The sequence below is a fragment of the Chinchilla lanigera genome, unplaced genomic scaffold (assembly GCF_000276665.1).
Source record: "Chinchilla lanigera isolate Chin_1 unplaced genomic scaffold, ChiLan1.0 scaffold00152, whole genome shotgun sequence".
Lineage (NCBI taxonomy): Eukaryota > Metazoa > Chordata > Mammalia > Rodentia > Chinchillidae > Chinchilla > Chinchilla lanigera.
This window is the reverse complement of record NW_004955553.1, coordinates 1,188,262-1,215,944: the sequence shown is the minus strand read 5'-3', so window position 1 is coordinate 1,215,944 and position 27,683 is coordinate 1,188,262. Positions and strand designations below refer to the sequence as shown.

The following is a 27,683-nucleotide window of genomic DNA, read 5'->3' as shown; positions in this document are numbered from 1 at the left end:
AGCCGCATGGGACTAGGTAGGTCATCTTCCTCTGTGCTTTCTCTTAAGGACACTCGCTGCTGGAGATCAGCATCATCTGCCCATTTGTCCTGGTCCCAGGGAGGGGTGTTAGGTTGGTATTTCGATTATAATGCCTGGCGAGGATTCCGTTGGTGAATGAGTCAGCAGTCGACAGGGCAAAGCCAGCCAGGCCACAGTGGTTTTACCTGAGACCCCCAGGCAGACATTTAAGATTTCTGTAAACAGCCAGCACCTCCAAAGTCACAGGACTTACAGGCTCTGGTGTCATCTGCAAGGTTCTTCATTAGCTCCAGAGACTAAGGTCCAGTGAGCACCTGCCATCTGCCAGAGGCCATGAGGGGTGCTGAACCTGCAGCGTCACACCTGAGCTTCACAAGGGTCTCGTTTCACTTGGGGTCCTTTGACTCAGGGAAGTCAAGGATCTCTCTGCAGGTGGTAGTCAAACTGCTTATGTCAAAGGTCATGAAAAACCTACTTGGGCTCGTTGTCTGAGCTCACTGAAATTTTCATTTACCTTCCAAGCCTCCTTTTCCATTGAAAAAGCCACTCTATCACCTACAAACCTACCTTCGTTTGAGGCTAGACTCCAACATATGACTCCTATCTCAGCCTCCCCAAGTGCCGGGATTACAAGTGTGTACCATCACTCCCCGCTATAGACTTTAACTAGTTTGAGTATCTTTCTAAATATTTAATAACAACAACAAAAACAACAAAACCAGGGATGTGGGCAGCTCTGCAAACCACCAGCTTGCATGAGCCCTGAGCACTTTCTGAAGCCCTCTGACCCTCTAGGACTCCAGAGACCAAAGTCTCATTGCTTGAGAACAGGGCCTGGCTACAAAAAAGGCTTGACTCTTCCACTTTAGAGCTTGGGAGGTGAGATGGAAGAGAATTATTGAGAAAAAAAGCACTTACTGAGATTTTTCTATGGAGAAGTCCCAGCATCCTCTTTAATTGGTTTGGGGTTCTGATAGTGAAGGACCTCTGGGAAACAGATCATCGAGTGGCTCCTTGTACTGACTGGGACTTGCCTTCAGGGGTGGGGGCTGTGTTGGGGGCTATCTGATGCTTCTTAGGGAGCGAGGTGGCAGACGTTTATTGAGCATTGACTTTGAGCCCAGTGGCTATGTGTTTGCTTTCCTTAGTAATCCAGGTAACAGAGGTACAGAGAGGTAAGCACTTCTGTGGCTATCACTCCACTCCACTCCAAGCTGCCATTTCTGTCCTCTGACACCATGCTGTCCTCTCACCTGGCCCCAGCTGCTTCCCTGCAGTCCAGGTGTGTTTTTCTAGCTTCTCCTTGCTTCTCTGTGGTCCCGGGAGAAAGGTCAAAGTCCCTAAGGTCAGGCCCTGTCCCACCAATGCCCCCTCTACCCCTGAGGCACGTTGTGTGTTGCTTCCTCTGCCTGCAGGGGCTTCTCCAGACAGACAACCCCATAATCCCACACGCGCAGGTGGACTTGCATGTCCCGCAGAGGCATACGCACCACCTCCAGTTTCACGCTCGGGCTCAGTCTCTGCTTCATTGTCACCTTCTCACTGAGGCCCCTGGACAGCTCCACACCCCCACAATCTTAGCTGGTTCCTCCGCTTACACCTCTAGTGGTGCCCTGTAGTACCTCTTAAACTGTCGCCATGCGCAACTGTCATTCTGCAGCTATCTGCATGTGTGTGATAGCCTCCCGTGTCTCCCGTCAGCACTCAGGCTCCTGGAGGGCAGCCTGAATTTGCTTTCTATGCCGTTCCATGGCTGGTACCCGGCTCAGGACTGAGTGAAGGCTATGCTATCTAGGCAGCAAGCACCCAAACTGGGTTCTTTGATTGACTGACTGATTGAGCGACTGATTTTCTAAGACAGGGTCTCACTAGGTTGCCCCAGGTGGCCTCAAACTTGTGGTCCTCCTGCCTTAGCCTTCCAAGGGCTGGGATTACAAATGTGCACCATCATGCTTGGCTGGATTCATTCTTGCTCTGCTTGTAAGCTCCAAAAAACGCTGCTAACTACACTTCTTACATCAGCCATCCAGCTCTTAGCACCCAGCTGTGTTTGCCTTTGCGGCTCAGGATCCAGAGCTGACTCTGATAGGTCTTTAGCATCAACTTTGCCCCCTGCTTGAGCATCAGGGCCACTCCAGGTGCCTCTGGAGCTGAGGGAGCATTTTATTATGTTATGAACAAAGGACAAGAGCGTCCTTCCTCTGAATCCTGTGCTGGGGCCCAGTACCCAACTGCTGCACAGAAGGGATGGTGGCAGTACTTCTCCAGGGATGGCAGCCAAAGCATCATCGGTTAAGAAGCATGTTTTTTCAACTAGGTCAGCTGAGCAGAAAAGGTCAAAGAAGGGACACTCCCTCTTCTCAGGTGCACATGTTGGGGGAAGACAGAAGTATGCTCTGGACATGAGTCCGGGCTGCTTCTGCCACTTTCCAACACTGCTCTATGTGTCCCCTGCCCAGCCCATGTTGGCATTCCCCAGTGCACATTCCACACCCACAGCTGTGGGGTTTTCCAGACTCTTCTGTTTCTTCACTGAGGCATTGTGGTTTTGTTTTGCTCCCTTTTGGAAGGGAATAAGCACCAGGTGTCTGATGAGGTTAGTGGGTGAAGCTGGTAAAAGCCATGGCTGCAAGGTGGGCATGCACAGCGGTCATGCATCCTTTGATACTGCTTTCTGCACTCTCCTCTCTGCTGTGGCCTATTCTCTAACACCATCCTGGCACAGTGGCACCCTCTGTACACAGGGAGAGAGATTTACAGGCCCAGAAGACAGCCTCCTTTTGCAGGACCAAGGGTCTAAATTTGAGAATAGCAAAAGAATGTACTTCAGCCTTGGAGAGGATGGTGCCAGCCCCTCCCTGGGGGTCTGTCAGTGTGTCACGTCAACACGGAGCTTGGACTTCCTCTTGGGCCACTTCACTTGGACAGACTTTTCTCTTAAGTTAGGATATCCCCACTGTGACCCTACTGACATTCTGGACAGGATGATTCTGGGAGGTGGGGACCGTCCAGTGCATCAGAGGATGCAGAGCAGCCTCCCTGGCCTCTACACACTAGATGCCAGGAGCAGCCCCCTTACCAGTTTTGTCAACCCAAAATGTCCCAGCTACTGCCATGGTCCCATTAGGAGTAAAAGCACCACTAGCAGAAAATCAATGTGCTAAGGAGGGAGTCCCTAGGGGTGGCACAGGCTCCCTGTGTCCTGGCACAGTGAGCTGATGCCCCTGGGTATCCTCTGCCTGCTGCCTGGATGGCACCCCATGCGGAGAGCAGAAACCCAGCAGGGCGAGCTGCTCATACTGGGGGACCCAGGACTGCAGTGTAGGTGATAAACTCCAGGAGGAAGTCCTGGGCCAGATCCTCAGCTCTGTCGCCTGCTCCCGTGGGACCCAGAAAGTGCTGCCCTCCTTCTGTCACCTGCCACGTCCATGACATACGGACTGAAGATGGTGATATCATTCCTGGACTCTGTGACAGCCAAGCACCAATAAATGTGGCCCGTGACTACTGCTTTTACTGAAGTCTAGCCAAAGTCTACAGCTCAGTGCTACCCCTCACCCCAAACTATGGGCACAAGGGGTGGCCTTGAGTCCCTGCTCAACAAAATCCTTCAGTTTTGTCTTTGTCTTGGGGTTATAGGGGTTGAATTTTGAGACTCACACTGAGCTACATCCCCAATCGTTTTAGTTATGATGATGATGATGATGATGATGATAGTGATGTTATTCCAGGGCCTTCACACTGACTTACATTGCCAGCCCTTTTAAAATTTTTTATTTTAAGGCAGGGTCTCACTAAGTTGCTGAGTTGCCCAGACTGAGCTCAAACTCACGGCCCCCCAGCCTCAGCTTCCCAGAGTGCCGAGATTACAGACATGTACCGCCATCCCCAGCTAACGAAGTTTTTTAAAGGGAGCTTTGGATCACGCAACAGGCACACAATCAATGACAGCTGGGGATTTCTGGCTCAAAGTTGGTTCCAAGGGGCCCTCAATCCTCTGAACTGTTCCGTTGAGCTATGGCTTCAAGGCACCTTGTGAAGTGGCAGCCTAGCCCACTGCCCACCCTGGAGACCCTGGGGGTCCTGTACAGCTCCCGCTCTCCCAGGGGCCACAGTCCACTGCTGTGCGGGACAGGAAGTGAGCTGTGTGGGCTCCCGCCCCTGCCCTGCCCGTCACCAGCTCTCCTGATCTTCTTATCCTCCTCTGTAGAATATGGACTGTAAGAGCACGAAGCTTCCAGCGACTTTGTGAGAGGGTGACATGAAGGAGATCACACGAAAAGCTCTTAGCCCAGGTGCATGCCTAGCACTAACTGCCGGCATTGTTGTTATTAATTTAATGGTACCAGAGGGAAGAAATGGGAAAGCATGTGGGTGTGCGCTCTCCCCTCCCAGGCCCTCGGGGCAGGGGTTTGCACAGGCTCTGAGGCCTCTGCTGCGGCTGCATAGAAAGGCACTCGGGACAGACTTGCTGTTCCCGATTTCGAGGTGGATGAGGCGGGTGGGAAGGGAGGAGAAAAACCCTTTCCCCTCTTCCGGGATTCCCGGGGCCTGTGTGCCCCCGAGCCTAGGCTAAGGTTGTGAGCTTCCACGGAAAGAGCTGGCTTGGAGGCCATGAGAAGCGGAAGCCAAGGGGACAGCTAGGATCAGAACTGAAGGCTGCATGGCCTTCCGTGGAGTGGGCCTCTTGTGGTGCCAGTGCAGGGACCAGCCCTGCCACTTTTCCTTCTATGAGGGGTTACACAGGACCAGGCTCCAGCGTGGACCAGTGATTTGTAGGGTGGGGGTGGTCAGTGCCCGGATGTGACCCCCACAATCATGCTTTGAGGGAAAGCTCAGCTCCCCACTTGTAAGGTGAGACCAGGGCAGTACCAGGAAGGCACAGGAAGGACACACAGGGACGGCGCTGCAGCCGAGGCCAACCTAGGCTGACTTCTCTTCATCGCCCCCTTCTTCTTCCCCTTCCCCGGCGTCGTCTCCTTCCACCTCCTCATCTGTCTCCGAGCTTTGTTTCTTTTGCTGAGGAAAAACAGGAATAATGTTGGTAAGGGGCAGGGCTTCTGCGTTCCACAGGTGTGAACCCCACAAGGCTGAATGCGCCAGCTGCCTGAAGCCCGGAGAGCTAAGCGCCCTGATGGTACCAGGTCCAGGCTGGCGAGAGTTAAGAGGATGATCAGCGCCAGCGGGCAGAAAGTGGGCAGGGCCAAGGGAATGGGACAGTGTAGACTGCGTGACCTTGGGCCAGCTGCTCCTGGGCTCCCAGGCACCTTTCCCCATAAGCAGACATGACACAGTGCAGGACTGGGCTTGGATCAGAGTCACTGGGCATAAAGGGTGCTTTCAAATCCACTGCGCAGGAGAGGAGGAGGTATGTGGCAGACAGCAGGGGCCAGAGCTTCTGAGGCTCAACTTCCTCATTTAGAATGTTTGAGCTGATGTAGCTCAGCAGTACAGCACTTGCCTACCATGTGCAAGGCCCTGGGTTTCATTCCCAGCACTGCAAAATAAAATAGTATAAAGCTCCAAGCGGTTGTGAGCACCACATTTTGGGAGGCAAGGCACCAAGCACACTGCCTGCAGGCCACATCACACCACAAAATGTGGCTAAGGTCACCTTCGACTTCTGAAGGGCTGGCTAGGCCAGGGGTGATGGGTGGGAGGAACCCTGGGCTGCCCTGAGCCAGGACTCTAGTCTCGCCTCTGCACCACTGGCACCGTTCAAAGAGTGTGGGAATAAAGCAGCTACTATCCTAGTATTTCCAATGCAAAAAGCACCACAAAACCACACCCTGTCCTTAGGACCAAACGGAGGTACAGGAGGGATCACCAGGGGAGCTAGCATCTCTTCTGGACCCTTTACCCCACTCAGTGACCAAGAACATGCCCTACCACTCATCCCCAAAGCAGGGCTGGCTTCATGGGGGACTGTCCCATGCAGCCACCCAGGGCCAGTGCTTAGAAAGGCACACACTTGCTGTAAGCCGTGCTGTCCTCATTTGGAAATTTTAAGTTTTAAAAAAGAGCCCCATGTTTTTATTTTGTACCCCCTTCCTCATTATGCAACCGGTCCTGTTTACAAAGGTGGATCCTGGAGTACCCTGGCTTGGTCATTTCCCTGCTGTGGTGATCTTTAAGCTGTGTGTCCCCAGCCCTTTGTAAGTTGCCCAGGCTGGGATCCAACTTGCAGTCCACCTGCTTCAGCCTCCTAACGTGCTGGGATGAACCACCCCACCTCACTCCATCTTGGCATCTTATCTGTGCATCCCCAAGGATAATGACACAGATGGACACGGTCTTTTCTTCCTCTGCCTTTTGGAATGCAAGAGGACCCAGAAGGTGACAGACACCATCATCACAGCTTGATCCCCTCACTTTCTAGATGTGAAATGAGGAACTGAGAGGTGACAGATGCCAGCCCGGCTGGTATAGCTAGACGGCGCTATAGAACCAGGGCCATGGGCAGAGGGACTAACCAAAGTCATACTCCTGACACCAGGCTGGGAACTGAGAGAGGGGCACCCAGGCAAGTGCTATAGCCCTGTCCTCCCCGGACCGCAAGGCTCTCACTCCTTGCATAGCTCACTTATCCCCAGGGCCCTCATCCACCTGCCAAGGATGCGGCAGCAGCACACCAGGAGGCAAGGGGCACAGCCCCTGCCCTCGAGGAGCCTGAAGCCTGCTTGGAGACAGGACTCCTTGAGACGCAGTGAGTAAGTCCTCCCACTCTTATGAGGACACCAGGGAGGTCAGCCAGCAGGCGGCATCTGGCTGCATGTGCTCCCCCAGCTCCCAGCCCTCAGCCCAACCAGGTCAGCCAAAGCCCCCACAGGTTTTGCCTTCTTCTGCATGGCCTCTGCCTCCCTCTTCTTCAGCTCTGCGAAGACGATGTCGAAGAACTCCTTCTCAGCATTGGCAACCATCTCTTCCAGGTTTGTGGCCAGCTCCTCGTCCCTCTGGTCGTCGTCCTTGCCCTCCGCCTTGCCCTTCTCCTTCAGCCGCATCTCCTTCTGCCTGGCCTCCAGAATCTTTTCCCGCCGGGTCTCCCGCTCAAATAGCTGGGCCACAGGGAGACAGAGGCCAGTGGAAGGGGTGGGCAGTGAGCGACTCCAGCACACAGCGAGGCTGCTCAGTTCTCCCCGTTCTACTCAAAGAGGTCTAGTGTCAAGAAATAAGGGCTGAATATTGGCATCAGAGGCTGGAGTCAGGATGCCAAGTTACTCCATTCTGAGGAGGACCGAGTATGCAGCCCACAGGGTGGAGAACATCCTTTGTGGGTATACAACATGGTGCCCCAGCGCCCAACAATGACCAGTTCAGGGGTGAGACCGCCCATCTCGGGCAGAGCCAAGAAGCTCTCCCAGACCTCAGCACCAGGGCTTCCCATTCCATGGTGTGCACCTGGTGCTGGGGAGTGTCTGACAGGGCTGCTGGGGAGTGTGGCAAGATATGGGAGTGAGCCTCAGTGTCCCTCCCCCAGGGCAGGTCCTTCCGCCTGTCTTCCCCACTGGCATCTTTGGATGGTTCTGGCGCAAAAAAAAAATTGTGTTGTTTGAAATTGGACACACCACTTGGTTTGCAGCTAGAAAATCAAAGCCTGTGGAGAAAACATGACTTGCCCAAGGCCACTGAGCTGCAGAGCATCGAGCAAGGGCAGGTGAACCCTGCTAACACCCATCCACGGAGCTCGCACTTTAGGACACCCCGCTGCCCCATCAAACACGCGCACCCATTCCCAGGAGGTGCACGGCGGGGCCATGTGTTCATCTGGCTAGGCTGCTCTGAAATGGGACCAGGTCAGGACATGTGCAGCAAGGTCCTTGCTGTGGTGCCAGTACTTACGGAAGAAGCTATGTTCTTCTCATTCCTCTGGAGGGTGGAAAGTCCACTAGAGACTTCCAGCAGGGTAGTCGTCCCCTGCTGGGAGCCACAAGCAATGAGACAGCCGTTGTCCTGCACCCGGAGGCAGAAGAGAGGGTCGTCACACACCTGTTGGACAGTCCAAGCAGACCCAGGGAGGGAGCAAAGTCATGTCATGTTTGTTTAATTAACTGGCATCTGAGGAAGCTTAGCCCCTTTGCCCTGTTCAAACACCCTCCATGAGACCCCCTACACCCCTCAAGGTTACTGGCTCCAGCCTCATCCCCTGCTTTCAGTCCTCATTCCCCTCCACCTTGTGGAATCCCAAGCCTCATGGGCTGCCATGCCTTTGCCAATAGGCAAAGCTGAAAGGCCAGGCATCTGCTTTCTTTTCTGTTTTAATTTTCCAGGGGTAACTCTGCCACATCGCCAGGGTGCCAAGTCCCCTTAACTGCAGGAGCGCAGGCACTCAAGGCAGAACCTGCCGTTGGCCAGAATGTGAATTACCCAGAGAGGCCCTGACACACACATACCTGGCCATGCACAGTGCCGCACACATGCTCACACGACACCACACTCACACCTAGCCCCATGCCCATACGGGGCTGGCTTAAAAGCATGCGCAGGGGGATGCACGTGACCTTCAGGCTGAGGGCAGGGTCAGAATGCTTGAACACAAAGTCCCAGATGTCCAGAGTCCCGTCCATCTTGGTGGTGAAGAACACCGCGGGCCGCACGGGGCTCCAGGCACCATCCGTGAGATAAGCCATGTGGTACCTGTGGGAGCCCATTCCTCAGGTCACATCTTCCTTCTGTTTAGCTTCCAGCCTTAGGTCTCTGGACATAGTGCTTCCCGTGGGCCCAGCCCTGGACACATGGAAGCAGTCAGAAGAAGGGGGTGTCCAGGAAAGTGTATAACTCTGGTATCAGGAAAGGGTACACTGCCTACTTGGTTTGGATTTCCTAACACTTTGTGAATATTGAACATTAAACACACACACACATGCATGTGTGTGCAGGCAAGTGTAGCCATGCATAGGGACTGAATTTTCCACCAAACTTCATCCTCTACTCCATAGTGGCACAATTATAGCCATGGTGGCCACACCAGAGACTACATTTCCCAGCCTCCTTTGCAACTGTGCGGACAGCTAAGCTACAATGGGAGGGATGATCAATACTGAAGAAACTCTGGAGAATTTTGACAAACAATAAATAATTTTCAGTAGAAGTATATCCCTGATATGGCATGGGAAAATACTTATACTAATAAAATTCATTATTTTTTCTGAAATTCAAATCTAACTAGGGATCCTATATTTTTCTTTGCTAAACTTTACAGATGGACCTACAGAGGCTCTAATCCGACCCCCTCTGAGCCTTTCTGTCCTATTCCCAGCTGGTCCTCTGTCCCTGCCTTACTTGGTCCACATGATGGATGACTCCCGGCTGTCTTCAGACCAGATTCGGGCTGTCCAGTCCCCAACTGTCAGGAAGTTCTTCGGGTAGAACGGGTTTCTCTGGAGGGCGTAGATGGGGCCATGGTGGCCCGAGAAAGTGCACACAATCTTCTCGGCCTGTGTCTTGGCCTTGCGGTTGCAGGAGACGACGATGCCCTGCTCGGTACCCACCATGAACTTGGTTGGCTGTAGAGGGGTGACAGGAGTGGAAGGCGCCATGGAGCACTAACTCTGGGCTTGGCTGGCATAGCCAGCAGCCTGTCCAGGCGTCGGCAGTGCTAACAGACCCCTTGTCTTAAGACTGTACCTCCCACAAAGGAGCTACCCCACTGTTCCCAGCCTCAAAAGACATCCTGCCCCCTGCTTTGGGGACCTTGTTTAATGAAGCCCTTCTTGATTCTTCTGGTCTCCGGAGGACAGCTGGAGCCCCCGTCATGAAGCATCCACTAAGCATTTTGCCCCAAGGATCCTGAATGTTTACAGACCGAGTAAACAAGCCCAGATCTGCATGTGGTGTGGACTTGGTCACTTAGAAGGCAGGCAGAGTCTAATCTGGCTCAGCAGTGACATGAGTCCCAGCACTGTCTACGGAGAACTCAGAGTGGGTGGCCACCCAATACTCAGGAAGTCACCTGGAGCCAGGTGGAAGGGCTGGTTGGGCTGAGGTCCTTAGCGAGAAGTATTAGATGTACAGTAGTTCCAAGCAGGTTCCGGGACACCCTCAGCCTCTGGTACCTGGTGGTCTCTGCAACATCTTAAAGCAGACCGGCACGTTGCCGCTTCAGAGGAGGTGCTGTGGTTGTTGCCTTTGCGTGGAACACTTTTCCCTCAGTCATCTGCTGGTTGAGTTGTCACTGCCTTCTGGGCTTTGCTCACGTCTCACCTTCCCAGGCTGTTCTGCACCTTTTGAACTAACCCCCTGCTCCCAAACAGCCTACTCTGTTCTCTGTTTGTGGCTCCCGCCAACTTCTGGCACAGGGATTTCCTGTGTTTACTGTGCATCCCACAACTAGAAGTCAAGCTCTTTGAGAGCAGAGACATTTGTCTCTGGAATAGTGCCTGGTGGGACTAGGGGTATAGCTCAGTGGCATAAGCGCCTGCCTGGCAAGCGCAAGGTCGTGAGTTCGATCCCTGGTCCCACAGGAAAAAAAAAAAAGACTAGTGCCTGGAGAGTAGGGGCTTGAAAGAAATTTGTGAATAACTTGAAACATGGCTTGAGAAGAATTTCCCCCACCTCCAGGCCCCTCTGATTCCCCCATACCCAACTCCTCTCTGGGAGGGGACATAAAGTCTTGAGAACACCAGCCCGGGAGGTGCACAGCCCCTCCAAAAGTTCTTTCAAAATTGGGTGACAGTGTATACCCGTGTTCATAGCAGAATTGGCCACTATAGCTCAAAGGTGGAAGCAACCTGAGTGTCCCTAGACAGATGAATGGATAAACACAATGTGGTCCATGTGTATAATGGAATAGAATTCAGTCTTCAAAAGGAAGAGAATTCTTCACACATGCTCTAGCATGGATGAACCTTAAGGGCATTATGCAAAGTGCAATAAACCAGTCACAAAAAGACAACTATTCTCTAATTCCACTTATAACAGTTTCCTAAAATAGCCAGATTCAAAGAAACAGAAAGTAGACTGGCGGTTGCCAGGGGCGAAGGTGGAGAGTAACGGGAAGCTGTTGTTGAATGGGAAGAGATTTTCAGTTTTGCAAGATGAGAAATGTTCTGAGACAGGTGTGGTGGTGCACCCCTGTAATCCCAGCACTCTGGGGGTCTGACGCAGATTTGCAAGTTTGAGCCCAGCCTGCTTTAGCCAGACTCTGTCTCAAAATAAAAATAAAAAATAAAAAAGGCCTGGGAATGTAGCTTGGTGTGAAGACCCTGAGTTCAATGCCCCATAGCCCCCCAACACACACCATTCTGGAGATGGATAATGGTGATAGTTGTACAACAATGTGAATATACTTCACACTACTGAACTGAATAAAGTTAAAATGGTCATGTTTGTACATTTTTTTAACTACAATTTAAAAAACACATGCAAGCCAGAGATGTAGCTCAGTGCACAGGCTGTCCATCCTCCTCCCCACACACAGGGAAGGAGGGTGGGAGCGGGGAAGGGAGGGGGAGGGGAGGAAGGGAGGAAGCCCACACACAAATAAACTACAAAGCTGTGTGTCAAAGGCAAATGAAGAGACCAGGCTTCAGGGCTGAGTCATCAGGCAAGCCTCTCAGTGCCTGTACGTAAGCGTTTCTGTTTTTGTTTTTTGGTTTTTCTCCGGTACCGGGAACCGAACTCACAACCTTGCGCTTGCCAGGCAGGTGCTTTTGCCACTGAGCTAAATCCCCAGCCCCACGTAAGTGTTTCTGGAGGAAAGCCATACAGACTCACGAGGCTGTGAACATCTCAAGCCTCAAGCTTCCTAGAGAGGTGGGGGTTTGAGTCCAGCTTCAGCCTGTGCTGGGGCACATAACTTAGCCTCACTGGCACTCATCGTAGATATGTGGAAAGCGGGGATAATAACATTACCTCACGTGGTGGGTGTGCATGATGACACAGGCTTACGCTATGGTATCTACAAGTGTCCTGAAACGTGTGCACTCAGTCAGGGACACGTATGAAGCAGTGAGGACTCGTCACGGTGTGGTCATTACGTCCACCACATGGCCTGAGGTGGCATGCAGGTCGGAATGCTTTTCCAAACCCCCAGCCCCGCCCCAGCCTCCATCCAGCGCCTTGGCCAAGGTTGTGTTGGAGGTTGGTCAACAGAATTACCATCCGCCTCAACCCACCAGCATTCATTCCCCAGCCTTTGATGAGGACACTCAGGCTTGAGCTCCCAACCTCCTAGCAACGATGTCACATGACCCTAAGGCAACAAGTGACACCCCCAACTGGGGACCAGGCCTCAGCTTCAATAAGATATAAACCAGGATCCAGCCCAAGCCAAGATCCAGCTGGAAAAGTCATTTTCTTTTCTTGCATTACAGAGGGAGTTTTCATTTGCTGCTTCTAGAAGCTTCTCCCCTTGGACACATTAACATTACTGCTCAGCGTGGAGATTCCTTCCTTGCTTTCTTAGTTACTAAACTCATGCCTATTCCCTGGTTTTCTAAGGAGCCTCCTCAAATCTCCTTTCCCTCCCCAACACCTTCTTTCTTCCCCGTGGGAAGGAAAGTGACCAGCCCTAGACCCTATGTGAAGCGGGGCCGTCTGGACACTTGTAAGGGCTTTCTGTCCTCCCTTCAGCAGGGTCACAGGCCAAGTAACTGACTTCGGATCAGAATGGCTTCCGTCCTCAGGGAGCTCTGCTGCCCCCTGCTGGAGCGGTGCTAGTAAAGCCCACACAGGTGAAGGAAGGGCCTCCCTGGATCTGGATCTGGAGCCACAAGCATCTGCTCTATTAGCCATAGCCTGTCCTTAGCCTGGCAAGGGAAGTGGAGGAAGGGAGAGCAAGGAACACTCACCAAGGTAGCCTCAAACTCCAGGGAGATAGCCCCTAAGGCATTTTCCAGCTGTTCCTTCTTGGTGATGTCCAGGATTACCACCTCGGTGGGCTCATTGATCTTGCGGATGTCCCACCACATGACCTAGCAGGAAGCAGAGGTGACTCTGAGACCTCGAGGTCTCACAGCTCCCCTGGCTTTTGCCCTTCACCCACCTATGAAAACAAACACATTATGAGAATCACTGCCGGGGGTCACGGGTCCCAAATCTGGCTGATCATCAGCGTCACTGGCAAGCTACCTAAAGTCCAGATGCCGGGGCCTTGCTCCAACCTTAATGAACCCAGATCACCAGGTACCAACCCAAAGTCTGGATTCTTCCAGTCCCCCATATGTAGAAATATCTAGAAATGTGAAAAATGGATATACATTTTGACCTAAAGATCCTACTGCAGGAGTGTGAGCTATAGATGCTCCTGCATGCATGTGCGATAATCTACATACAAATGCACTCTTGCTGCATTTTTTTCTGATAACAAAATACAAAATCTGTTTAAATAAATTATGATATCCCTATACCCTCCAGTCCTCAGCAGGCACTGGGCAGTGGCTTATGAAATGTGAAACTGTCTCTGAGATATGCTAAACGAACCCATCAAGTGCAAAGTGTACAAAAGGAGAGGGTAGAAGAGAGAGAAGTGTTTGCTTCAATAGGCAGAATAGGCAGAGACCACCTGAAGGTGGAGGTAGGGCACTAACTCTACTATGCAGGTAGGAGCAGGGAGGTTGGCCAGACAAGAGAGAAAGGCATTTCACTGTCTGCCCTTCTGCACCTTTCAGATGTTGCTCCATGTGCATGTTTTATCCATTGTTCATGTAAAAATGAAAGATAAAAAGAGCCCTTCCCACAGTAATCCTGATAAGAACCAGCCCTCTCCGCCCTCCGGGGCCTGGCCGGGTGGTACCTGCCCATCCGTGGATGCTGAGAAGCACTCAGTGCCCGTCTTTGACTGCAGCCAGATGGAGCCATACACGGGGTCTCGATGGCTGAACTCAATGGTGGACAGCTCTGCCACCAGGCTGCCCTTCCGGGTGTCCCAGCAGGCTAATAGGGAAGGAGACAAGGAGAAGTGAAAGGGGCTTGGCTCCCTTCCCTCGAGATGGGAACAGGGACAGAGGGGTGTTGCTTCTCTGGGTTTGACAGGTGTGTAGGTTTCTGTAATAGGATTAAATTCAAACCAGCCCCCAAGAAATCTCTAGAGAGACTGGTGTTTTAGAGAGCAAGCTCTTTCCGTTACACCCTTACCGAGTGCTGAGTGTCACCCTGGATCCCAGGGAGCTGCTGGGAACAGGGCAGGCTCCGCCCACCGGGAGGCCGGAGGGAGCTGGCAGGTACAGCCTGGCCTGTGATTCCTCCTGCAGACGGGAGCTGCAGAGGCTAAGCTGAGGGTGAGCCTCAGGATGCAGTGAACCAGGAGGCCCCTTGAGGGGACGACACTGAGGTGAATCTGCCTGTTGATCAACTCCCTCCCTTTTCTCCTCTGCACGTTTGCTGCCTCCAGAAAGATCCCCAGGAGGAGCCTGACTCTCTACCGTGATCTGCTCTAAGTGCTTTGCCAAGAAAGATGTGAAGCTTCTCTGCTTTCTGTGCTGATCGATGTTGTTTTCCTTCCTCCCTGGGGGCACACGGAGGGCCCGCCCCTTAGCGCACAGGCCTTTCCAGGAAGGCTGGTTTTGTGAAACAAAAGAAGTATTTAGTTCGTAAGCTCTCACTTAATATCCCTCAAGTGCACGGCATTTTCTTGTTTTCTTGGCTCAGCTTGCTCTGCTTGGTAATGCACTGGTCCCAGATGCCCCTCCTGGGCCCCTTCTTACGTGGCAGGACCCAAAGCCCTACTGCTCTGAGCCGCGTGAAAAACCACTGAAAGGGGTTATGAATAATGAGTGTGGCAGACTCCTGAATAAATCATGGCAAAGGCGCTGGGGCATTCTTGAGTGCGCTGGCACCCAGGTAATCTGGCAGTGAAATTTACGGGAGCTGGTGTCTAATCCCCAGCCCAGGAGCTCCCTTGGGAGGAGGCAGCAGGTCTGGGAGGGAGATGGGGCCTAAGAAGGCCGACAGTTCCTAAAGTGTTGTAGTGCTGTGAGGATCGGGAGTCTGCATTTCAGGGCTGAGGATACAGGGGAGGCAGATTTCTTCTGATCTCACTGGAATTTTTCTTTTTGAGGCAGGATCTCACTATGGAGCCCAGGCTGGCCTTGAACTTTCGGTGATCCTCCTGCATCAGCCTCCTGAATGCTAGGATTACAGGCGTCTGCCACCACACCCAGCTTCACTAGGAATTTTTTAAAATAAGTTTTCCAGGTGGGCCATCAACAAAAATAGTAGAATAAGGACTTCCCCAGATTCTCCACCATAACAATAAGAAAAGCTGGCTAAAATGATCAGAATCAATTTTTTTCAGAGTTCTGGAAATTAGCCAAAGGGCTACAGCAGTCTGGAGAGTTATTTAAGAAAAATAGTTGAATCCTGGTAGAAACAATGACTCTTGTGGCATTTCAACTTGCCCTGGTTAAGATGTATGCTTTCCAGTTCCATGGTAGCCTAGAAAAGGAATATCCCAGCCTGGTATGATACACACCTGTAATCCTAGGAGGCTGGGAGGCTGAGGCAGGAGGATTGCAAGTTTGAGTCTAGCCTGGGTAATTTAGTGACTTAGTAAGACCCTGCCTCAAAATAAAAAAATAAAAGGGCTGAACCAAGCATGGTTGCACACACCTATCACCCCAGCACTCATCAGGCTAAGGCAGGAGAATCACCATGAGTTCAAGGCCAGTCTGGGTTACAGTGTTAGGTTCAAGGCCAACCTGAACTACATAGTGAGACCTTGACTCAAAAAACCAAAAGGAAATACATAAATGAATTCTAAAAGGCTGGGGATATAGTACAGCGTAAAGACACTGGGCTTGATCCCTAGTACTGAAAAGAAAAGTAACGATCTGCCTTGCTGGTGTAGCCTGGCAGCTACGGCAAGGAGCAGAGGGGACTGGATGAGCTCTTTTCAAATTTTCTTTTGTTCAAAACCAAAATCCTGCTGTTACTTGGCCTGACTGGCAGCTCTTGGAAAGTTGTCTGTATCTGACTTAACTCCGACTTCATTGAGTGCCAAAGTCTCTTCCTTACAGCACAACTGTGGCAACTGAGGCTGTGGATAACAAGTAGGGCAAACAGCAAGCTGGCCGGAAAGCTTCAAAGAGAAAGCTGGAGCAGACGTCCACAGGGGCCTTGAGCAGCTGGGCCTCTAGAGGCCACTTGCCTGGGTCGGTGATGTCACTGCCCAACACTGGCTCACACTCAGGAGAGAGCTGCTACAGGATGCTCCTCCTGACGGCAAGCGGCGCATGCTCTATGCTCTTCTTGGGAGGACAGGTGGGACATTCTCCGGGAGGGACAGTGTGCTAAGCCACAAAAGAAGCCTGATACACGTAAGAGGATGGAAATCATGAAAAGTAGCTTTTCTGACCAAAATGGAATAGAACTTGAAATCAGTAACTAAAGGAAAACTGGAAAATGCCCAAATAGCTGGAAAACAAACAAACACATTCTTAAGAATCAAGAAGGCTGCCGCTGGGTGGTAGAGTTCATGTCTCATATATACGAGGCCCTGGGTTTGATCCTTGGTGCTGCAAAGATGAAAAACCAAAACAAACCAAACAAAAAAAACTGTTCTAACCTTCCACTTTAAGAAATGAGAAAAAGAAGAGCAAACTAACCCCGAGCATACAGAATGAAGGGAGTAATAAAGATTAGAGTGGGGGCTGGGGATTTAGCTCAGTGGCACAGCGCTTGCCTGGCAAGCGCAAGGTCGTGAGTTTGATTCTCGGTACTGGAAAGAACAAAACAAAATAAAACAAAACAAAACAAAAAAAGATTAGAGTGAAAAATAAATGAAACTGAAAATTTTAAAAAGCCTGAGAAAAACAATAAAGCCAAAAGTTGGTTCTTCAAACAAAATTAACAAACATTGAGCTAGACTGACGCAGGGAGGGGAGGGAGGAAGGCAGAAGGCTCAAATTACTAAAACCAGGAACAAAATGAAGACATGACCACCAGCTTTGCAGAAATGGAAATAATTATAAAAGAATACCATGAACAATTATATGTCAACAAATTACATAATCTAGATTAAATGGAAAAGCCCCTAGAAAGACAGAAACTACCAAAATAGATTCAGGAGAAATAGAAAATCTGAAGAGATCTATAGTAAGCAAAGAAATTGAATTAATAATTCTAAAACTTCCCACAGAGAAAACCCCAAGCCAGGCATAGTGATGTGTAAGCCCAGCTACTCAGGAGGCTGAAGCAGGAGGATGGCAAGCGTGAGGCCAGCCTGGGCATCAGTGAGATTCTGACTCAAGATATGAACCGAAAGTGCTGGGGATGTATCTCAGAGCACTTGTGGGTTCAACCCCTAGTACTGAAAAGAAAGAGGTAGAGAGAGGAAGAGAAAGAGAGAGAGAAAGAAGAAAGAAAGAGGAGGAGGAGGAGAAAGAGTAAGAAAAAGAGAAAAAGGCCTGAGACCACATGGTTTTACAGGTGAATTCTTCCAAACACTGAAACAATACAAATTCTTCACAAATTCTTGCAATAAGGGGCTGGGGATTTAGCTCAGCGGCAAAGCACCTGCCTGGCAAGCGCAAGGTCGTGAGTTCGGCTCCTGGTACCGGAGGGAAAAAAAAAAAAAACCCACAAATTCTTGCAATAAAACCTCCTTCCAGCTCCTTCTATGAGGCCAGTATCACCACATCCATTACCGTGTAGGTATCCCCCACACCTCTCCCAGCATGGGAATCCACAGTGGCCTCATCTCTCTTTGGCTGTCCCTAGTTACGTGTTCCTTGCTTCTACTTGAATTATAATTTTTAGGAACTTTTTATTTTGAACTAATGTTAGACTTACTTGAACGATCACAGCTGGGGGCCTCACTGAGCGTCAGCAGAACCCAACTCACAAGCACCCCGGTGGTCAGTGACAGGAAGGCCCACTGCCTTTGTCTGGCAGCGGGGTGAGCACTGGGGTCCCCCTTACCTATCTGTCCATTGTAGCAGCCCCCCAGGAGCACGTGTGAATCTTTGGGGTTATACTCCAAGGTCACCAGTGGAGAAGATGGCTTCAGGGCCATTTCAGGCCTGTTGGGGTTTTCTGTGAAGCAGAAGAAGAAATGGCCCCATCAGGCCTGGACAGAAAAGGACAGGGTCGATAAGCTTAACTCCTGCAGGCAGGTGGGGTGGAAGCCCAGGGCCCTTAAGCCTGAGTCTCGGATGACGGCTTTATTCTGGGGATCAGGATGGGGGTGAGTGTGCATGTTTAATTCCAGGCTTCCCAGGCTTGGCGTGGAAGGAGGTTTTGACCCAAAGGTTTTTATATAAGTCAGTTCTTCACCAACTTCCTCTAACCAGGTCTGCGGCCTGGGTGTCTGGCTGACGTCTACCTGGGTGTCCACCCGTAAGAATGACGTCTAACCGTAAGAATGCTGAGCTGTGTGGGAGAGGGAAGTGCTAGTGCCGAGCTCAGTGCTACCCTGCGTGTAACAACGGGACAGTGAAGGGAAGGCTGGAAGCGCTGCCCTGCCGGGCTCCTGCCCTCACAGCAGGCCCCGTACACTGTGGTCTGGGCCCGCAGGTGGACACACTGCCCCTGCCAACCACAAGTTAAGGACAAGTGGCAGGAACGGTGGGACAGAGCATGCGTTCCCCTCCCTCCCGCTTGGGCCCCTTCTAGTCTGCTAGGCCTCATTCTGATATGCTCTTTAAGGGGCCACGAACTGGGATCCTATGGGCTCTGATCTTAATGCTCCAGGTTAAGAATCAGGAGCTGGGGAGGCCCGGGGGGTAGCTCAGCGATAGAGCACTCGCTGAGCATGTGCGCAGCCCTGGGTTTGGTCCCAAGTACTGCAAGCAGGCAGGAGAAAAGAAGGAGGGAGCCAAGAAGGAAGGAAAGGAGAATCTGGGATTTCCCGCCTCTGCTCCGCTCCTCAGGCCTCGGTGGCCAGCAGGACCCCTCTGCTTCTCACCCAGGTCCCAGATGTATGACTCATGGCTCATGCCCACTGGTGCCCGCTGAAAATCCAAGCAAGAATATGCCACTGCCAACTTCCGGTTGCCATCAGGGTGCCAGGAGAGGTGTGTGGCCGTCCGTTTGATTTCCTGGGGATCCCTTTAAGGGGAGAGCAAGGGAGGCAGGAAACTGGAGGGTGGGGCTCCCCCAATTCCTTATTCTTTAGGTTTTTATCTTTAAAATATTCAAATACATAGAAGTAATCACCTTACTCAAGGAAATCTTTTAAAACAAAGTTGACAAGACTCCCAGTCATAAATAGAAGATAATAATCAAAATGAACACAATGGAAACAAAAAATTAAATTCCAGTCTAACACTTTGATCGACTGAAAGTTTTGAAGCTAGGTGTGGTGGTGCATGCCTGTAATCATTAGTCTTAGGAGGCTGAGGCAGGAGGATTGCAAGTTTGAGCCAGCCTGGGCAATTCAGTGATTTAGTGAGGCCCTGTCTCAAAAGGAAAGTTTTGAAAAGAATTAAGATATGTTACATATATGTATCAACTCCCCTATATTGTGATCACATAATGTATCATTATGTACTGCAGACGAGTACCAATAAGAAAATGAAATTAAATTTAAAAAATAAAAAAAAGCTAGGATGTAGCTTGGTGTGAAGGCCCTCAGTACCATGAAAAAGAAAAAAGGAGAGTTCTGAACCAGCACTCAATCCTTTATGATGAGAATGAAAAGGGGATGGGAGCCAGTCCTTGTTTGCCAGTCCTTGCCTTCCTTGTTTGCTGGAATGATTTAAAAACTTCCGTCCCTACAAAACCCTGTACATGAATATTTATAGCAGCTTTATTCATAATTGCCAAAACTTGGAAGCAACCAAGACACCCCTCAGTAGCTGAGTGGATGAATCCTGGCACATCCAAATAATGGATTATCATTCAACACCAAAAGACACCAGCTATCAAGCCCTGAAAAGACGAGGAAACTTAAGCGCCTATTGTGAAGTAAAAGAAGTCAGATGGAAAAGGTCACATGCTTTCCAGATATGACATCTGGAAAAGATAAAACTGGAGATGATAAAAAGATCAGCCATTGCCAGAGAGGAGGGAGGGAGGGAGGCACAGGCAGAGCACAGAGGATTTTTAAGGCAGTGAAATATTCCATGTAACACTGCAATGGCGGGTACTTGTCATAATGCATTTGTCCCAACCTACAGACTGGACCACCTTAACAGTGAGCCTAGAGGAAACATCCGGGTCTATCCGGTGGGAGTGCTGGTAACTGGGGGGTCTGTGTCTTGGACAGGGAGAAGGGGAGGGGCATGTGGAACTCTGTACTTCCTGCTCAATCTTGCTGTGAGCCTAAAACTGCCTTAAAAACTGTAGTCTGTTAATATTGAAAAGGGGAGGGAGGAGATTAGCCCTGCTCTCCTGCCAAGACTGCAGGATGGCAGCCTGTCTGCCTAGCGTGATGCTGGGTCTCAGTTTGCCGCGCTGTACGTGCCCTGCCCTGCAGGAAGGGACCCTACTGTATATACCTGGGGATCACTCAGCATCTCATCCCTGGAATCTGTACACCCTGCAGGGGTACAGCCCGCCTTGCTGGGCACCAAGCTCTTACTCTGCCCCTTGTCAAGCTTGGACACACAGCACACAGTCCTCCCAGCCTGGGGTGATGAGCAAGGAGCCCGTTTTGTGGGTGACAGTTGGCCAGACACCTGCTCACTACGGAATACCTGAAAACATTGATGGTTTTAGCTGAAGAGGCCTCCTCGGTCACCTCCACTTCTTCCTCATCATCGAAATACTCCTGGTAGATGTCTATGGCATTGTTCTGCTTGATGCAGTGCTCCATGATCTGGGGGTGGGGGAGGCACAGATCAAAAGCTCGGAAGAACAGACACAGGCCCTTCAGACTGAGTAGGGCTTGGCTGGAGTCTGGGAGGGATAAGTGATACCCTAGTGGGCTTCTCTCATTCTATATAGGCCATGCATTTCCTTCCTTCCTTTTTTCCTTCTTTCCTGCCTCTCTCCCTCTCTCTTGAGAGCTAAGGACAGAACTCAGGGCCTTGTACGGGCCAGGCAAGCATCCCACCATGAGCTACACTCCCAGCCATAGCCCATGCACTTTCAACTCAGTTTTGAAAGTAAGATAATATTATATACAAAGCCATGTATATATATATGCACACACACACAACGCATAACCAGACGTACAGTATACCTGTGAGATTCAGATTTCATGAGGGGGGAAGGTGACTAGGAAAAATGTTTATGAAGGCTCTTGGGGAAGGGAAATAATGAAAAAGGCTTAAAAATATTGCTGGAGGGGCTGGGGATTTAGCTCAGCGGCAAAGCGCCTGCCTGGCAAGCGTAAGGTCGTGAGTTCGGTTCCTGGTACCGGAGAAAAACCAAAAAAAATAAAAAATAAATAAAAAAAAAATATTGCTGGAGTCAAGCAGAGTCACTAATCCCCGCATATTACGGCACCTGGGTCCTGCTTCCTGCCCTGCAGACACTGGCATTTCCAGACTAAAGGCCCTGTCCAAATGCTTCCCCTGTTATTTGAGATCCAGCAAGCAAAGGCCAAAGCCAGGGCCATCGCTTCCAAGAAGTCTTCTGTGATCTCTTCGCCAAGAGACGCATTCTCGTGAGGAGGAAAAATGGCAACCCCCCTTCTCTTACAGTATTTCTTCCTTTTCCTGTGATGCGGTCACGTCTTAGCATTTGTCCTCGACTTGCAGTGAGCTGTAAATTCTTTGGGGCAAGATGTGTGTGAGGCTCACTGTTACAGCGTCTACTGTGCCTGGAGGGGACCTGGAGCTCAGCTCAAACTCGAATGCCTAAGTGGTCATGGTTGGCTGCCAGGTAGGACTCCTCTGAGGTTTTCTTCGCCCAGGGGATTTTCCACTTTTTAGTCTCCTACTAAGCCGTGTTCAGCTATGGGCCTGTGTGGTCACAGCCAATCTCCTTACCCCTCATAGCCACAGGAGCCTGTACTGGGCCAGCTGGGGTGTAGCACACCCTCGGGGACCTGGAGTGACAGGGAGGCTCTCACAGCGAGCGGGAGCTGGAGGAGACTCACAAAGCCAAGCTGCATGATGGCATTGATGTAGTTCTCGTCCTTCTCCACTTTCTTCCGGAAGCGGATTGTCTGCTCCAGCTCCAGGGGGTTCACGTCTTTGGGCCAGCCCCCTTCCACGTGGTTAACACCCCGGGTCTCCATCTCGAACCGCTCTGTGTTGGCCTAAACAGAGCCCATGGTGAGAAAACATCTGCTCTGGTATAAGCAGCCAGCCACTTCTGCGAACTGGGATGGGCTGTGAAGCGCCCCGGCCTGAGCCACAAAGCAAGTAATAGTTGGTGCTCAGGCCATCACAGCTGGCCTCACAGCGCCACCTTGTGGAACTAACTGCTCTGCAGTTGAATCCAGAGGTCAGGGAAGCGCCAGGTCTGACCCTCCTGGATTGTAAAGGCTCTGAGGGTCCAATCCTGGGTTCTATGAGATTCCAGAAAATAAAAGGGCACAATTCTGCACCCCACCATAACAATGTCACAGACATAGAACATTAAAAGCAACCCAGGGGGCTGGGGATTTAGCTCAGTGGCAAAGCGCCTGCCTGGCAAGCGCAAGGTCATGAGTTCGATTCCTGGTACTGGAAGAAAAACAAAAACAAAAAAAGCAACCCAGGATGGGTGTGGTGATACATATCTGCCAGCACTTTGTGAGGCCAAGGCAAGAGGATGACAAGTTCAAGGTCAGCCTGGGCAAATTAGTGTGACCCTGTCTTAAAATATTCAGTAGAGGGGCCAGGGATGTAGTTCAGAAGCACAGGGCCTGCCTGGCAAGCTCAAGACCCTAAGTTAGATTCCCAATGCTTAAAAAAAATTAAAATATACAGTAAAAAGGGTTGGAGATATAGCTCAGTGTGAAGGCTTTGAGTTCAAGCCCCAGTGCCCAAAATAAAATTAAATTAGGTTAAAATAAAACTCAATTCGATGGACACTTGTATCCACTGAACTTGGCACTTTGCTTCCTTCCTACTTTTTCCCACTTTAAAAATGGTTGTTTTTATTTTTACCATTTAAAACATTTCAAAGTGTACCATTTGGTGACATTATCATGCACAATGTCATTCAGCCATTACCGCTACCCAGGTCCAAAATTTTCAATACCCCACATGGAAACCACATACTCCGTAAGCAGTCACTCCTTTCTCATTTCCTTTCTTTGCTTTATTTAGGACAAGGCTCACTATGCAGCCCAGGTTGGCCTCCCTAGGGGCTGGGAGCACAGGCACGTGCCACCACACCCAGCATTCCTTTCCGTCTTTAAACCAGCTCTCCAAAGTGGGCCATTTTGCCAAAGTAGGACCGTGACAGGAGAGCCTGTGTGGTATGGCCTCTGTGGCCGCCATTTTGCTTGTGGTTATGGCAGGGTAACTTTGTCCTTCTCACAGACAGTAATTAGGCTGGAAGGGCAAGAAAGGAATTTGAACATCAAATCACCCAATCCATCCATCCCCATGCAATTGTGGGCTAAATTTGGCTAAATCAAATGTAAACTCCCTCAGGTGATTTTGGGTAAGATAAAATGGATTATCTGAATCCATCAAATTTCTTCTCAGAAGTTTCTAACCTGGACCCTGGTTCACATAGACAGGGCCCGTAAATGTTTTATCCTGGAGCCCCTACCTGCCCTGAGGAACTTTCCAGGGGATACTGTCCTTTCTTCAGCTGAGCAGTTGCCTGTAGAGATAAATCCTTGCTCTCCTCTAAACATGAGGTATAATTGAAAAATACAGTGAATGTTAAATTTTTAAACATTTTATGACAATAAGAGACACATCACCATAATGCCCCTCATAATACTCCTCACTTTAAACACACTTATTCCTTCATTCTAGGTACTTTCTGAAGTAATACTGGAATCCTCTTTCTGAAGTAACTGTGGAATCCTCTTTTTGTTTTGTTTCTTTGAGACAGGGTCTCACTATGTAGTCCAGGCTGACCTTGAACTTGCTATGTAGCCCAGGCTGGCCTTGAACTCACAGTGATCCTCCTGCCTCAGCCTTCCAAGTGCTGGGATTACAGGGGTGAGCCACCACGCCCAGCCTTGGAATCCTCTTTTTATGTCTTTAATTGTGCTGTCCTGGCTTTCTTGACATCCTCAGTCAATTCCAAACGTTCACCTTGCATGGCTGTTTTGACTGTGGGGAAGAACTAGAAGTTAGTTGCACAGGGCCAGATCCGGAGATAAGGATACACGTTAGTGACTTTTTGTTGGGCGGCACTGGGCAGCAGCACTGACTGTGTTTTTTTAATCACATCTCATAAAGACACTCATTTTATCTTTTTGTTTGCTTGTTTGTTTGTTTTTCTTGTACCGGGAATCGAACTCACGACCTCACGCTTACCAGGCAGGCACTGTGCCACTGAGCTAAATCCCCAGCCCACATAAAGACACTCATGAAAGAAAACTTCTACAACAGCTTCATAAAGTGCCAAAGGTTGGGCACCGTGCCTGTAACGTCAGCATTTGGGAGGCTGAAGCACAAGGATTATCGGAGCTTGAGACCAACCTGGGCTATCTAGTGAGTTCAAAGCCATCCTGAGCTATAATACATAGTGAGACCCTGCCTCAAAAAATCAAAAAATAAAAACAAAAAAAAAGGAAGAAAGAGAAAGAAAAAATGTGGCAAGAATGATGGGATAAGTGTGTTCAAAGCAAGAGGGAGTAATTTAAGGGTGCCTAATAATAATGCGGCCGTTACTATAATAAATTTTTTAAACTGAACAATGCACTGTACTTTTGCTCACTCCTTGTCCTCTCCCTGGTGTTGCAAAGGCCCCACATGACTCTAGGAGGGGTCTCAGATGTGAGGCTGGAACCCTCAGGAGGAAGCACTCTTGGTTTGGTACTCTGTCTTCTCCTGAATCTGGCCCTGCAGTGGACTTGGGGTGAGTCCCCCCTCTAACTGCCACACTGGCTGGTCCATCCAGTTGGCTCCCAGGTGGACAGGATACCCAGTCCTGTTACCTGCCCCTGCTGCCCACCAGCCCTACCACACCTTGGCCAGTTGTTGCCTGGGCAGGGACCCACCTCATGTTCTGACATGCTCACTGAGCACTGGATGCCGGTGTCCACCGGGTTCCGCTCCACGAACTGCGCGGCCAGCTCCGGGTTGGGGGGGATGTCAACGTTCAGGTCAGCCGGGCGGTCCGAGAAGTTACACTGCTTCCCAAACTCACTGCGCTTCTTAAGGTACACGTACACAATCTCCATGGTGACAGCTGCTGCGGGGCAGAGGTAGTGTGTGGGCTGACAGGCCCACCTGGCCCTGTCCTCTCTCTGCAGGTCTCATTGGGGCGGCTCTAGGTTTTGAGGGTAGGGAGTTCTAGGGGATTTGTCCAGAAGGTGCATCGCTACTTTAAAAATTCATCTGAGTGTGGATGATGTGCTAAGCATAAAATTACCTTGCTTGCCTCCTGCACTTGCCCTGTGGGGTGGGCAATACAATCACCATTTTACTAAAGGAATTTGATACTCAGAGGTACCCTAAGTGACTCATTCAGTATCGTGGAGCTGGTAAGTGGTCTGCCTGACTCCGGAGCGCTTGTCCATCCGATACAGTTTCTGCTGCATCAGTGTTTCTTGGGAGGCAGGAAGAAATATTGAATGCAATTATGTTGGGCTGAGCTCCCCACTACACTCCGATCTGAGCCACACAGAACGCAGAGGAGAAGCCGCAGGCCTCTTCCGGAATCCCGCACCCAACCACTCGGTTGTCCTAAAGGCCCGTCCGTGCCAGAGTTCTGGGCTCCCCAGCTCCACCCCCCATCACTCTCTGCAGAGCCCTCTAGGAATCCCTCCTCACTGTCTCACTATGTCAGACAAAGAAAGCCACCCTGAGAAGGGACAAAGCTGGGCGGCTTCCTCAGCTGGCACAATAGCCAGGCCTTTAGGAGAATCTCTGCTTTGTGCCACTGGCCTTGAAAAGCAGGAATTGGAAAGCAGACTGGGCAGGGCCTGACCTGGAGTCCCTGACCTGGAGTTCTAGCCCTGCCCTCCCCAGCTGCAAGACCTTGGCTGGTCCACTCGGTCCTTCTAAGAGCTGACCCATCCACAGATGCCCAGAGGTGGAGCGAAATGCTCCGGCAGCTGCAGAGCTGGTGCTCAAATACAGCGCTCAGTTTACAAATGCAAACTGCCCTTCACTCGTCCCAAAGGAGACCTTGATCCTCTGAGCCCCCGTGACATCCACAGGTGGAGGGAGAGGAGCACAAACCACAGCTGTGTTTACTCCACACGGACCAAGAGGGGGCCTCAAATTCATTTCCGTCCTCCACCTCTCTCACCACACCGAGAAGCACCTGTGCCTCCTGGGCTGGGCTGCTCCCCACCGTCCCCCTGACAGTGCTGTGACAGCCCGCTGACTCCTAGGCCAGTGGAGGAGGCTAAGGAGATTGAGGAAACTCCAGGAAGTCAAAACAGCTTCTCTAGCCCAGATCAGAGTTTTAACAGCTTTGCTCTGCTCTCTCCTTAGTGGTTCCCAAGGCCAAGCCCTGAGTGAGAACAGAGGCATTGTCTTGTGTCTGGAGCCAGACAGAGGGGACATTATGGTGGCCTGGTGACGGAAGACAGCTCATTCAAGGACCCAGAGTAGGCTCTTTTCTCACAAGCTGGCGGGCCTCAGGGATGAATGGCGAGGTCAGCCGAAGGGGTCTCAGGAGTGCTACAGGGTGCGCTTCTCCGGCAGGGCCTGAGCAGGGGTCTGCCCAGGGTGGGGGAGGGCAGAACAGTTTCACTGCTGCCTGGGAGTTTTTCAGGGATCGCCCTCCCCATGGCAACCTAGAGACCTTGAGGCGTGCAGAGCATGGCGGTTAACATCAAACAACAACGGACACAGAGAATAGGGTGCTGCAGCTAGGCGCTGTGGCGCGGACCTGTAATCCCAGCTCTCGGGAGACTCAGGCAGGGGGACCCAGTTTGGGGCCAGCCTGGGCTACACGGTGAGTTCAAGGCCAGTCTACACTACATAGCAAGACCCTGTCTCAAAATTAAAAATAAATAAATAAAATAGCTGTGAAAGTCCTAGGTTCAATCCCACTTATGGAGAAAAAGAGATTTCTGAGCTTGTTTCAAGGAGGAAGTGTACGGGATTTGGAGGAACTAAATCAAAGCTTTCATCTTGACTGTGAAACCTCAATGGGCACAATAACGCCAGCTCCCAGGTAAGGAAAAACTGAAAAGGATGCATTTAAAGTACACGTCCCAAGGCTGGGGATTTACATCGGCGGCACAGCGCCTGCCTGGCAAGCGCGAGGTCGTGAGTTCGATCCCCGGTACCGGGGGGAAAAAAAAAGTACACGTCCCGAACTGGTTCTGATCCAAAGCTCCTTGAAGAGGTCCACACCCCAGCCCTTCAGAGATCCCCCTCCCTCAGTCTGCACAGTGATGGGGTTAGGGGTGCGGGGGCCAAGGTGTTCAGAGGTTGCAGGGTCCTGTGACTTAGGGAGTTTCCAGGGCAGCCAGGACCAACGTGGTAGAGGACACTGAGACTACTGATCCCGCGTCCGCCACCCCTCAGAGCCATCCCCAAAGAAAGCCCTTAGGAGTTCTTGCACTGCTGGTGGTTTTTACCCTCGGGGTCTCTCCCCTCCTCTCTCCACTCTCTTCAAGCGTGGACGACCTCCTGGCGCCTGCCCCTTATCCTGGGTCAGCTCCTCCTGCCGCTCCAAGCCAATCCCCCGGCTCCAGAGCTCCTCAAACTGCGGGGAACTGCACAGTTGACCGGTTGCCTAGCAACCCCGCGGGGGGGGCT

At 51.0% G+C, this 27,683-nt stretch overlaps 1 protein-coding gene across 4 annotated transcripts; it reads right to left on the bottom strand.

Moving 5' to 3' along the window:
• Positions 1-3,891: 3,891 nt before the first annotated feature.
• Positions 3,892-27,666, bottom strand: Dnai2 (dynein, axonemal, intermediate chain 2). 4 transcript variants are annotated; one of them, XM_013508633.1, is made up of 13 exons: positions 27,475-27,666; positions 24,962-25,152; positions 21,944-22,105; positions 20,595-20,716; positions 18,863-19,005; positions 17,878-17,991; positions 13,754-13,893; positions 12,810-12,932; positions 9,301-9,524; positions 8,520-8,655; positions 7,861-8,007; positions 6,849-7,076; positions 3,892-5,040 (listed from the first exon to the last, which is right to left on the bottom strand). In XM_013508633.1, exons 2-13 carry the CDS (start codon positions 25,142-25,144, stop codon positions 4,945-4,947), a joined length of 1,818 nt encoding a protein of 605 aa, XP_013364087.1. In that variant the 5' UTR covers positions 25,145-25,152; positions 27,475-27,666; the 3' UTR covers positions 3,892-4,944. The 4 variants fall into 4 exon arrangements, with proteins under 4 accessions (XP_013364087.1, XP_005412284.1, XP_013364086.1 ...); XM_005412227.2 differs by having other exon boundaries at positions 24,962-25,155; positions 27,503-27,666; XM_013508632.1 differs by having other exon boundaries at positions 27,503-27,666.
• Positions 27,667-27,683: the final 17 nt, after the last annotated feature.

What these genes read in the sequence shown, in the direction of transcription:
- Dnai2 (XM_013508633.1), bottom strand. Translation starts at nt 25,144, where the DNA reads ATGGAGATTGTGTACGTGTACCTTAAGAAGCGCAGTGAGTTTGGGAAG. An exon ending in AAAACCATCAATGTTTTCAG is followed by an intron (nt 19,006 to 20,594) that starts GTATTCCGTAGT and finishes CTCCCCTTAAAG; the next exon opens with GGATCCCCAGGAAATCAAAC. An exon ending in TCATCCATCATGTGGACCAA is followed by an intron (nt 8,656 to 9,300) that starts GTAAGGCAGGGA and finishes GGGCTCCCACAG; the next exon opens with GTACCACATGGCTTATCTCA.